Source organism: Rhineura floridana, chromosome 14, assembly GCF_030035675.1.
Source record: "Rhineura floridana isolate rRhiFlo1 chromosome 14, rRhiFlo1.hap2, whole genome shotgun sequence".
Classification (NCBI taxonomy): Eukaryota; Metazoa; Chordata; class Lepidosauria; order Squamata; family Rhineuridae; genus Rhineura; species Rhineura floridana.
In genome coordinates this window covers 36,918,763-36,931,339 of record NC_084493.1, presented here as the reverse complement: position 1 = coordinate 36,931,339, position 12,577 = coordinate 36,918,763, and the positions used below count along the sequence as shown (strand labels likewise).

Genomic DNA, 12,577 nt, shown 5'->3' with positions numbered 1-12,577 from the left:
CGTGAGCTCCCCACACTCCAGCTGATCGCACACTACATAATCCAAACTTTTCCAAGTTTTTTGGGGAAAAAACATCTCTAGTTTTATCTTGATATTTTGATAAAATATTAGAAGCTGATGTTCCAATACAAAGGCTTCTGTTAATCAAAATGGAGACAGATAAAATGAACGCAGAGGAAAAAACTATTAAAAAAGAAAAACCAAACTGTTCCAGCCATTTGACACACAAACAGCCTTTGTGGACACTCTGCCAGATTCTGATATCATCTTGGATAAGAATGTAAATATTACAAAGTTTGTTTCATAGTCAGCAAGTTTCTACACTGAATTTGAACTCCTCCCAGACCATAAGGGAGCTAGCCCACAAATTCAGCTATGTTAAGATTGCCAGCATAAGAAACCCAACCGCCTTTGGAGAGAACAACCCTCTTGCTGAATATTATAAAACCCAACACATTTAATCTGAAAACACATCACACAGCAATAGATTAATTCAAGACTAATAAAGGCCAGAACTATGATGCTCCGGTCAAACATGTGTGCCTCTGTATCCTGGTATAAAAGCAGATGAAGAGGCAAGACTGCATATTATACATGTTTTGTGTTAACCTTTGATCAACTTTCAAAAATTTTATGCAATTATATAGTGACTTCTAAAACAGCCGACTTTGTAGATGATGCTGTCAAGCTTCATTTCCCTTTAAGATGAGATCTGCGTAGACAATTTCCACTCAAGGAAGCTGTAAAATCCTGAGTCCAGAGTATTTGACTCCGATATGTTTCCACTAAACATACATTTGCAGAGATACCAGAGTAGATTCTTGATGCAGCTTAATTAAGTGTAAAGAAAATCAACTTGCTACAGATTAATTAAGTGTAAGGAAAACAGAGTTGTGAGTTTCTAAACACATCTTGCTTCTGCATAAGGAGAATTTAAGAGACCTTCTGAATTAGATGAAAGACCCAACTAACTCATCATTCCATTCTCACAAGGGCTTTGGGAAGCATTCCCCCCCCAATGTACATTTATTATGGGCTCCTGCTGGGAGGAAGGGCGGGATATAAATCAAATAATTAATAAATAAATTGTTTTATTTTATTCTTGTCGTTATTCTGGTTTGTATGAGATGTTATAAAATTCAATAAAAATATATATTCCTCCCCCCCCCCAAAAAAAGTTACCACCAGCATTCTGCCACAGTGCCAAACCATGGTTTGCCATTACAAGAATAAGAAACATGTGTGCCATCCTTCCCTCATTTGTGTGGAAGGTGACAATTAGAATGCTTCTAATTTGCTGCAGTCAGAGGAATACAGCAGGCTATAGTCTGCTACAAACAAGACAGCTTTTACTCTGCTCCTCTCTCCTGAGGTTTATCGTGTCTGAACTGAGCCACTGGGTAGCCTTTTCAACGTCCTGCACAACTTCAGCTCATTTACACAGAAGTGCAACCGACCAGCCAATCCTTGACACATGTTGGGTACATTTTTTATGTAGCACTTTCATGGTCCTCCATCTTTTAACTAGGATTAACATACGAACCTTCTCAGTTTAACTGCTATTGCAGCTACAATCAGAAAGTGAAGAGATGCAGAACTATTATGCTGCTAGACCAAAAAGTCACTGCACAGAGAGCACAGTTGAGCAACCACAAGTAGAATGCCAACAGCACAATCCTACACATGGCTACTCAAACGTCTCATTAAATTCAATGAACTTACTCTCAAGGAAGGGCATGTTTAGAACTGCAACCTAAGTAAACTACAGTAGGGCCCTGCTTTTTGGCAGCCCGCTAATACGCGGCTAAAATTAGAGTAAGGCCCCACTCATTTGGAGCTTGTTCTGCTTTTATGGTGTTTTTCGGGCATCGGGCACCATTTTATTGATGGGTTTCACTTTTAGGCAGGGGTCTGGAATGTAGCCCGCTGTATGAGTGGGAGAGTGGGGCCCTACTGTATTCAACACTCAAGTAGTAGTTGTTGTGAAACCCTACATTTGTCCTAGTTGTCTCTGGTAACATTGCCATCCAACTGCCTACCATGTTAGTCTGTTAAAGAAAGAAGAACAAGGAAGTGTGGTGGTACTTCAGATTAACCAGCCAAAAGCCCACATGACGGTGATGGGTACAATGAATGCTATAAGTGGAAGAGAAAACTTATAGTACTCAAGAGAATAAAAATAATAACAATGTACATTTTGGGGAATTGTTTCCTTGTCCTTTAAATATTAAAGCAAAAAACAACCATATCTGTAATTACAGGCAGAGGCAACTGTCACTTGCAAGGTCTGGTTCAAATATTGCTGTGCTCCATCATTTGTCAGCATCAAGCAATGACTTGCATATGCGAATGAGCCATCTACAGCACAAGTACAATTTTTCTGACACCTCCAACAAAAGACTTGTTCACATTTAGTTGTAGTTCCTCATGTACAAAGCAACCAAGTGACTTGCTTGCACATGTACCTTGTCCTAGAAGCCTCCCAACAGAGTTCTCTAAAACAGCACAACAATAAAATTTTGGTATGGTTGGCATTCGTAGGAATTAAGCAAAAAAAGCAGAAGCTTAAGCAAAGTCCTTTTTGCCCAGGCATCTGGGACATTTCACAGAATCATAGAATAGTAGAGTTGGAAGGGGCCTATAAGGCCATCAAGTCCAACCCCTTGCTCAAAGCAGGAATCCAGTTTAAAACATACCCAACAGATGCCTGTTCATCTGCCTCTTGAATGCCTCCAGTGTTGGGAGAGCCTACCACCTCGCTAGGTCATTGATTTCATTGTCGTACCACTCTACCAGATGAGCATCTCCTCATCTAAGTCATTAATACAAATGTTGAAGAGCACTGGGCCCAAGACTGAGCCCTGCAGGTACCCACTCATTACCTCCCCTCAGTTTCAGAGGGAACCACTGATAAGCACTCTGAGTATGATTCTGTAGCCACCTGTGGATCCATATTATAGTTGTTCCATCCAGCCCACATTTAGCTAGCTTGCTAATCAAAATATTAAGGGGCACTTTGTCAAACACTGTGCTGAAGTCGAGATATACTATGTCTACACCATTCTGGCTCTAACGGCAGCTTCATGACACACTGATAGTGTTGTCCTTGGTGTATAACAAACTTCTATAACTATACATCTCAATAACGACCACCACCACTGATTATGGCAAATTTACCACATCAATCATTTCTGAAGATACTTAAAATATTCAGGTGACATAATAATGCTCTACGGCATTTTCATACATGATACTAAAATGCATTTGAGCTTCATTCCTTTGTGTGTATGCGAGAGTTCTCAAGTGAGCTAAGCAGCAAAAGAAACAATTTTAAATCAAATGAACGTTAAAACAAATAGAAGTATTATAGTCACATCAAAGCACACGTAAATACAAAAGAGCACTTGTGACATGAGTGACAACACATTTAGCTCAACAGGAAGACAGAACCATACACAAACATTTCACCACACAGGAACTGTATTTACATAAGCACATTAATTAAAACCTTTACTTTATAAAGAGTACAAGAATAGTCTCAAAGTGTAGGACCTTCACATGCCAATGTATGTTCCTAACCTGACAAAAGTGCTATGTGAACCAGCAAGGCCAGAAAACCACAGAGCCTCAGAATACATGAACACTCTTGCACAAGACTACTTACTGTAGCTAATTAGTGTTTAATATGACACCCAGCTTAAGCAGTTTTTCTTGTGACCTCTTCCATTTCCTGACCATTTCTGTACACTCAGCATTCAAAAAATTGAATAGCAACCAGTTACTATGACAGTTCCCTGAGAAGCAAAGGAACACCCTTCCTCGAACCAACTATTTCCCCACATAGAGATTAACTGAGAAAGGCCTGTTTAGGGTGCCATCATTCACTGTGATGTACCAATGAGGGGAGACAGATGTCAGGCCTCCTGCGGCAGTAGCTTCTTTGGAGAATTCAGTCCCTTAGAATGTGTGTCTAATGGGTTTCAGGAGGTTCTGGAGCCTGGAAAAATCTTTCATTTAGGGGACAAAAGAGCATGATGGATCAGGCCAATGGCCCATGTAGTCTGATATCCTATTCTCCCAGTGGTCAACCAGATGCCCAAAAGCAGGACATGAGTGCAACAGCACTCCCCCACTTGGGATTTCCAACAAGTGGCATTCACAGGCATACGGTCTCCAACACTGGAGGCAGAACATAGCTGTAGTAGCTAGTACTGTACAATTGGTAGCTGTATACTCCATAAATTTGTATAATTCTCCTTTAAAGCCATCCAAGTTGGTGGCCATCACCACCAAATTCACCACCAGCAAATTCTAGGAAAGGGCGTAGAGGTAGAACACTTACTTTACAATGCAAAAGATCTGAGATTCAATCCAAGTGGGATCTCCAGGTAGAGCTAAGACTTCAGTCTGAAACTCTGGAAAGCTGCTACCTGAACTAGATGGACCAATGGTCTGTCTTGGTAAAAGGCAGCTTCCTATAAAGGATTTTGGTTGGGCTAGCTAGCTCAAGGTAGCCACCAGACGTCGTTGGGAATATAACCCTCAGCATCCCTCACTATTAGCCAAGCCAGCTGGGGCCCATGGGAACTATAGTCCAGCAAAATCTGGAGAACACAACCTTGGCTGTTCCTGAAGCCAACAATGTAGTCTTAATGCCTTGCCTGCTTGCTTTAGATGTCTTATTGGTTACAATTGTTTGTTATAATTTTTAAAAAAGTATTTCAGAAAGCAGTCTTTAAAATGCCTCAGCACTAAGTGGGTTGCAGTCAAGGAAAGCAGCCTGATTCAATGAGATTACACTTGAGAAACAACTGTTAGACACATTTGGTTTCAGATGAAAATGATATGTATCCCAATTGCTTAAGCAAAACTAGAACGCCAACTATTAAAAAGTTACACTTTTCCCAGTTAACACAGGTTCTTTAGTAGAACAGAACTGAGCATTCTGTCAATATGCATCCAACAGCCTTTGCATTTAATACAACATGTTTATACACATGACCAAATACTACTGTGGTAATGGAACCGTTTTTAACAGGATGACAAAATGTTAATTATAATAATGATGATGTTGAGGCTACATGCAATTCAAAAAACAAATAATATATCTGTGGTAACTGTAGTGTAGCAGCAAAGATCCTAGAATAGAAGTTGCCAGCCCCATCTGCAAGACTCCTTAAAAGTAATTGGTTTTCACGAGAAGGAAAAGCTACTCAACAGTGAAAGGAAAACAGCACAAGTTACAACCAAGTCATACAGCCTGTTTAGAAGTTCATCAAGGGTGTTCCTACTCTCTTATCATATACTGTAATCTATTATTACCCCTGGTCATGAAAATGCTCCCTGTTACTACAATCGTTTTCATTGCTTAAATGTTCTGGTACAACTGCCTTAAAATACTTAATGGGGGTATACCAGTGTTCTTAATACCGTAGAACCAACAACATAAATTACAATGCCTTAATAAAAAAGGTTTTTTTATAAAAGATTACAAGCACCACTACACCTTATGCCTCAAACAGCTGGGCAGTTACAGTCTCATATCAGAACCACCCACCATCGTATGCCATGATGAGTTCCCTCAAAGCTAAGATAGTTGACCTGGAGAGTTGATAGCAGTGCCCCACTTCCAGGGCCAGAACTGCCATCATGGAGAATGCGCATCTCAGTTAAGGAAAGCATCACTCCAAGAAAGAGCAAAATGATCCCTTAGGACAGATCTGTACTGTAAGTGGCCAGCACAACATCATTTTTACAAAAAGGATCCAGGTTGGTTAACTCAACATCAGTTCTGGGTAGACTGGTAGAAAGCATACAGGCATGCCCACTGTCAGACAGCATATATGGCGTGATAGTCGCTGAACTGAAGACAAAAAGGAGAGGCAGGCTCTGGTGCTGAGTAAAATTTACTGTAGTGCTCTACGCATTTCGGAAATACTTTCCTTCCTCAGGAGCTGTGGAGCTGTATCTCCTTAGCTCTGACAAACAAGGCGAATTCTTTAGCTGAACTGAGCCAAGTAGCAACCACTCACCCATGAAATGTCTAAGGAAAACAGCAACTAGTGATAAGTTTCAAACTCATCTCTATCTCATCCATGTTGGCTATCAGAGTAAAAGCAATTCCAGTCAATCCTTTGAATTCCTTTGAAAAGCAATTCCAGTCAATCCAGAGATGCTGCTGGGTAGCTAGACAAGTATCTCTTCCACTGGCCAGTTTTGACAGTTATTTACCTGGGCTTTTCCACAGAGCTATTCGCCCTCCTGTTCTTCCTCAGCATGCCATAACCGTAGGTGGTAAACAGAGGATATGCCTCTTACGCTATTTTTGTACAGCACTGCGCAGTTTAACAGTAAGTCCCGAAACAAGTGCCTATCCGCCACCAGGGGCCAGAGATGGCCTTTGCGAAAGGCAACTTTTTTATGGGCCACAAACAGGACCCGGTAAAGCACCCCAGAAGTGTCAAAGGAGAGCGACCTCTTTGGGAGTTCCTCCAAGAGAGCCTATTTCTATCGGGGCAGGCTGGGTTGGGTGTCGTCTCGGGGGCGGGGAGGAAAAGAGAATAGGGGCGGCGTACAGATCTGCAGGCCCGGGGCTCCCATTTGGGAGGGGGGGAGGAGGGCGGCCACGGCGGGACCCCGCACTTGGCGCAACGCTGCAGGTGGGGTATCGCCCGCCCCAAAGGTGCTCGCTGGAAACCCTTCCTCAAACCTTCGCCCCGGCCCCCCAAAACAGCCCTTCCTTTCCACGGCGCCCCCTCAGAACAAATCTCCGCAACAAAGCCATTAAGAAAGTGAGCTGGGTGATGGGGCGGGAGAGAGGAACCGAGGAAGTACACGGGGAGGAAGAACACGCCGCCTCGCGCCCCCTACTCGGAATAAACGCCTCAGGACCCCCTCCTCTCCGTTATATCGCCCACACAAGTTATAACGGGCGGAAGATGAAGGGAGAGGAAGACCATGGCGCGCCTCCTCCTCCTCTCCCAATTAAAGCCAGCAACAAGCGGGTCTGAGGGACGAGAGAGAGAAGACGGAGACCACCCCGCTTGCCCGCTGGCGGCGGCGACGCCCGGCGAGCCCCCTCTGGGAGAAGCGCCCCCTCAGCCGCGCTCCGAGGGCCCAGTGGGCCGCCGCCTCGACGCCCTCAGAGCTCGTGGGTTTGTGAAGCGGGACAGCGGCATCAGTTCCGCCTGCCTGCCTGTGGGATTCCCCTCAGAGGAGTCCGCCTCAGGAGCAGTGAGACTGCCTCGCCTCGCCTCACCGATGGTGGAGATGAAGGTGGTGTTGAAGGCGTCCTCGCTGAAGCGGAAGAGCAGGCAGGTCTTGCCCACGCCCGAGTCGCCGATCAGCAGCAGCTTGAAGAGATAGTCGTAGGTCTTCGCCATCTTCGCTGGGACTGGCGGCCAGGAGCGAGGGGGAGGGGAGAGAGGGCAGGAAGGGGCGGGGCATTGCGATGGGAGGGACGTAGAGGTTACGGCCGCGCGCGCCGCCGGAAGCTCTCCCCTCTCCCTCTACCCCAACCCCCGCGCAAGGGCCTCTGGGAACAGTAGTGTTTCTGGCTTTCCGGAGGCCACGTCGCCCGCAAGGCTCAGAGAAGGCGCTTGCGATGCTGCCTCTTTGCGGGTCTGCTCAGATCCCGGGCTCCAAAGCGGGAGGAATCATAGGAAGGTAGAGTTGGAAGGAGCTTGTATGGCCATCAAGTCCAACCCCTTGCTCAGTGCAGGAATCCAAGTTAAAGCATCCCCAACAGGTGCCTGTCCAGATGCCACTTGAAGCCTTCCAGTGTTAGACCCTAGGTCATTGGTCCTATTGTCGTACTTCTCTAATGGCTAGGAAGTTTTTCCTGATGTCCAGTCGAAATCTGGCTTCCTGCAAGTTGAGCCCATTATTCCAAGTCGTGCACTCTGGGACGATCGAGAAGAGATCCCGGCCCTCCTCTACGTGACAACAACCCTTCATGTACTTGAAGAGTGCTATCATATCTCCCCTCAGTCTTCTCTTCTCTAGGCTAAACATGCCCAGTTCTTTCAGTCTCTCCTCATAGGGCTTTGTTTCCAGTCCCCTGATTATCCTTGTTGCCCTCCTCTGAATCTGTTCCAGTTTGTCTGCATCCTTCTTAAAGTGCGGAGACCAGAACTGGACGCAGTATTTAAGATGAGGCCTAACTAGTGCTGAATAGAGGGGAACTAATACGCAATTTGGAAACTATACTTCTCAAGGAAGCCAGGTGCAATGGAGGACTCTTCATGGCCTACACCAAAGCCATCCTCAGTTATTTATGTATAGCATTATAAGCTGATGTATTTTAAAGTTTAAAATTTAAATAAACTCCTAATTGTTTATTTGTTAGTGTCCTGTTATAATATTATTTTATAATTATTCATAAAGATATCATGGCTAATAAAATTATATAATTAAAATGATAATTTTTGCAATGGGTTATGGTAATTGTACGATTGTATTTAGATTTATTTCCTGTGAGCCATTTTGATCACACACATTTATTTGACAGGAGAGAGGAAGCCTGATGGAACTGGTGTTACAAGAGAGTGGGTGGAGGGACCCAGAAGTCACATCCTAAAATCTATTTGTGGAAAATACTGCTATTTATTTTGAAATTTTCTGAAGGACAGTGTACATTGAACATTTCAAAAAGCATTTATTTTGACATTTTATAAACTGCTTAAAACCATAGTTTCTAAGCGGTGTACAATTATGTTTCAAAACAGATACAAAATATAAAATCAGATTAAATTTATCCATAAAATCAGGAAAACTCAAGTAACATGTCTGCTGAAATAATACAAGTCCACCAACTGCCTGAAGTTCAACAGGGAGGGGCTCTATCTGATCTCAACTGGGAGGGAGTTCCTCAGCATTAGGCCCACAGAACAGACAGCTCCTGGTAGATGTGAGCTGTGTATCTGAGCCATGGGAGACCACTAATACTGACTCCCCCGAAGACATCAGTGGTCCAGCAGGGATATAAGGCATCAAGTGGCCCTTATGGTACTTTGGACCCATGCTGTTATGGGCTTTGTAAATTATGACAAGAACTTTGAACTGCTATGGCATATGGGCAGCCAGGACAAGATTTTAAGCATTGGAGTTATACACAGGTGGTAACCTACCCCCACCAACAGTCTAGCTGCAGCATTTTGCACCAGCTGGAACTTCCAGACCAGGCCCAAGGGTAGTCCCACACAGACCACGTTGCAATAATCAAGTCTTGAGGTTACCAGTGCATGAATTGCCATGGCCAAGCTATTCTTGTCCAAGAACAACTGTAGCTGATAAAAGGCACACCTAACCACTGAGGCTGAGGCTGCGGCTGCGGCAACAAACATGGATCAAGGAGTACACCCCCAAATGACGATCCTGTTAACTACAGTAATAAATTGAAGTGTTACTTTAAGTTTTTTTGTAGGAACAGATTTTATATAGATGACAAATAAAGCTGATCTTTATTTAGTGAAAATGGAAATGGACTGCCTTCAAATCGATCCAGACTTAAGGCGACCCTATGAATAAGGTGTTCACGGTAAGTGGTATTCAGAGGTGGTTTGCCATTGCCTTCCTCTTGAGGTTGAGAGGCAGTGACTGGCCCAAGGTCACCCAGGGAGCTTCATGGCTGTGTGGGGATTCAAACCCTGGTCTCCCGGGTCGTAGTCCAACACTCTAACCACTACGCCACACTGGCTCTCCAACCTACTGTACAAAGGTAACTGTAAAAATGGAAATGGGCTGCCTTCAAGTCGATCCCGACTTATGGTGACCCTATGAATAGGATTTTCATGGTAAGCGGTATTCAGAGGGGGTTTACCATTGCCTCCCTCTGAGGCCGAGACTGACCCAAGGTCACCCAGGGAGCTTCGTGGCTGTGTCGGGATTCAAACCCTGGTCTCCCAGATCATAGTCCAACACTCTAACTACTACACGACTGGCTCTCTATTTATTTAGTGAATTACTTCAAATCATTTTTATAATGTGTTCAATAATAAATCGGTGTAAAATACTATTCATCATCCATTGTGGTCAAAGACAAAACTCCCATTTATTCCAACAGAGTGGGATTATATCCATTGTTATTTAAATGTCCCCAAGCTTTGTGACCCAACAAATTCTTGGTCAGGAATTGTTATTCAAAATAATAAAAGTTTGATACATGTGCCAGGCTAGTTGTTAGACTTCCCTCAGTACATTCTGCTGTGAAAGGGAAAAGAGGAACTGAGCAGATTTACATATTGTATGCGAATCGCATACTTTTTTGTTTCTTTAGAATATTTTATTAATTTTATGGAGGAATTGTATATATTTCCATTTAACTGCAAGTACAACAATAACTGCAACATATACAGGCGAAGAAAAGATATTGATTTCCCCCCCTGTTTTCTTCTGTCCCTAGGAGGGGTGTTATGTATCCAGGTCCTGTATTTGAGACATGTATCTTGAAAGGACTCCATGTGTTTCTTGTGGTCTCTAATCACTGTACTTTCTATTTATAAAACAAATAAAATCATATCTTTCTTCAAATTTATCTCAATACATTTGTCATTTTGCTTTCTTCAGTAGTATTGTTATTTTTTCTAATCCAGTGTGTTCCAAACTTGTTGGTGCCAGTGTTCTGTTGGGAGGACATTGTGATGTTCCTGTGTTAGTGTAAATAGGGTAAGTGCTGTTTGTATAGGAGATACATGGTAAGTAGAATGAAAGAGGAAGGGGGAGTGAATGGGCAGTAGAATGCTGGATGATTGGCTGAATGTTTTAAAATGGCTGAGGGTATAAATGGAAGGATGTCAGGTAAATCTGGGGGTGGTGAACGTTGGAGTGGATGTTAGGTTGTTTTGGTGGGTTTGAGAGAGTTGTTTGTCAGGAGAGCGTGGAGAAGGAGGGGGGTAGAGTTCGGATTAGTATTAGATAAAACCATATGCTTATGTGCCTTATGAAGTAATCTTGTTATCTTTGTTATCTGTGTTATTTAATAAATACTTAATTTGGTTTACCAAAGGCCTGATCCTTGGCTGGGGTTTCACAGACCAGAAGGAAGGGATTCTGAGGAACTGAGACAAATAGTGGTAACGAGAGAGGAAGTTCTAAGCTTAATGGACAATATAAAAACTGACAAATCACCGGGCCCGGATGGCATCCACCCGAGAGTTCTCAAAGAACTCAAATGTGAAATTGCTGATCTGCTAACTAAAATATGTAACTTGTCCCTCGGGTCCTCCTCCGTGCCTAAGGACTGGAAAGTGGCAAATGTAACGCCAATCTTCAAAAAGGGATCCAGAGGGGATCCCGGAAATTACAGGCCAGTTAGCTTAACTTCTGTCCCTGGAAAACTGGTAGAAAGTATTATTAAAGCTAGATTAACTAAGCACATAGAAGAACAAGCCTTGCTGAAGCAGAGCCAGCATGGCTTCTGCAAGGGAAAGTCCTGTCTCAGTAACCTATTAGAATTCTTTGAGAGTGTCAACTAGCATATAGATAGAGGTGATCCAGTGGACATAGTGTACTTAGACTTTCAAAAAGCATTTGACAAGGTACCTCACCAAAGGCTTCTGAGGAAGCTTAGCAGTCATAGAATAAGAGGAGAGGTCCTCTTGTGGATAAGAAATTGGTTAAGAAGCAGAAAGCAGAGAGTAGGAATAAACGGACAGTTCTCCTAATGGAGGGCTGTAGAAAGTGGAGTCCCTCAAGGATCGGTATTGGGACCTGTACTTTTCAACTTGTTCATTAATGACCTAGAATTAGGAGTGAGCAATGAAGTGGCCAAGTTTGCTGATGACACTAAATTGTTCAGGGTTGTTAAAACAAAAAGGGATTGCGAAGAGCTCCAAAAAGACCTCTCCAAACTGAGTGCATGGGCAGAAAAATGGCAAATGCAATTCAATATAAACAAGTGTAAAATTATGCATATTGGAGCAAAAAATCTGAATTTCACATATACGCTCATGGGGTCTGAACTGGCGGTGACCGACCAGGAGAGAGACCTCGGGGTTGTAGTGGACAGCACGATGAAAATGTCGACCCAGTGTGCGGCAGCTGTGAAAAAGGCAAATTCCATGCTAGCGATAATTAGGAAAGGTATTGAAAATAAAACAGCTGATATCATAATGCCATTGTATAAATCTATGGTGCGGCCGCATTTGGAATACTGTGTACAGTTCTGGTCACCTCATCTCAAAAAGGATATTATAGAGTTGGAAAAGGTTCAGAAGAGGGCAACCAGAATGATCAAGGGGATGGAGCGACTCCCTTACAAGGAAAGGTTGCAGCATTTGGGGCTTTTTAGTTTAGAGAAAAGGCGGGTCAGAGGAGACATGATAGAAGTGTATAAAATTATGCATGGCATTGAGAAAGTGGATAGAGAAAAGTTCTTCTCCCTCTCTCATAATACTAGAACTCGTGGACATTCAAAGAAGCTGAATGTTGGAAGATTCAGGACAGACAAAAGGAAGTACTTCTTTACTCAGTGCATAGTTAAACTATGGAATTTGCTCCCACAAGATGCAGTAATGGCCACCAGCTTGGACGGCTTTAAAAGAAGATTAGACAAATTCATGGAGGACAGGGCTATCAA

General features: G+C 43.3%; 1 protein-coding gene across 1 annotated transcript in view; it reads right to left on the bottom strand.

Annotated features, from left to right (window-relative positions):
* The window catches only part of RAB8B (RAB8B, member RAS oncogene family), a 45,723-nt gene extending 38,260 nt beyond the window's left edge, over positions 1–7,463 (bottom strand). Inside the window, exon 1 of the mRNA XM_061595085.1 lies at positions 7,259–7,463. Coding sequence (XP_061451069.1) covers positions 7,259–7,382 — 124 coding nt within the window. The 5' untranslated portion in view covers positions 7,383–7,463. The remainder of the gene's footprint in view (positions 1–7,258) is intronic.
* Between the last annotated feature and the right edge of the window lie 5,114 nt (positions 7,464–12,577).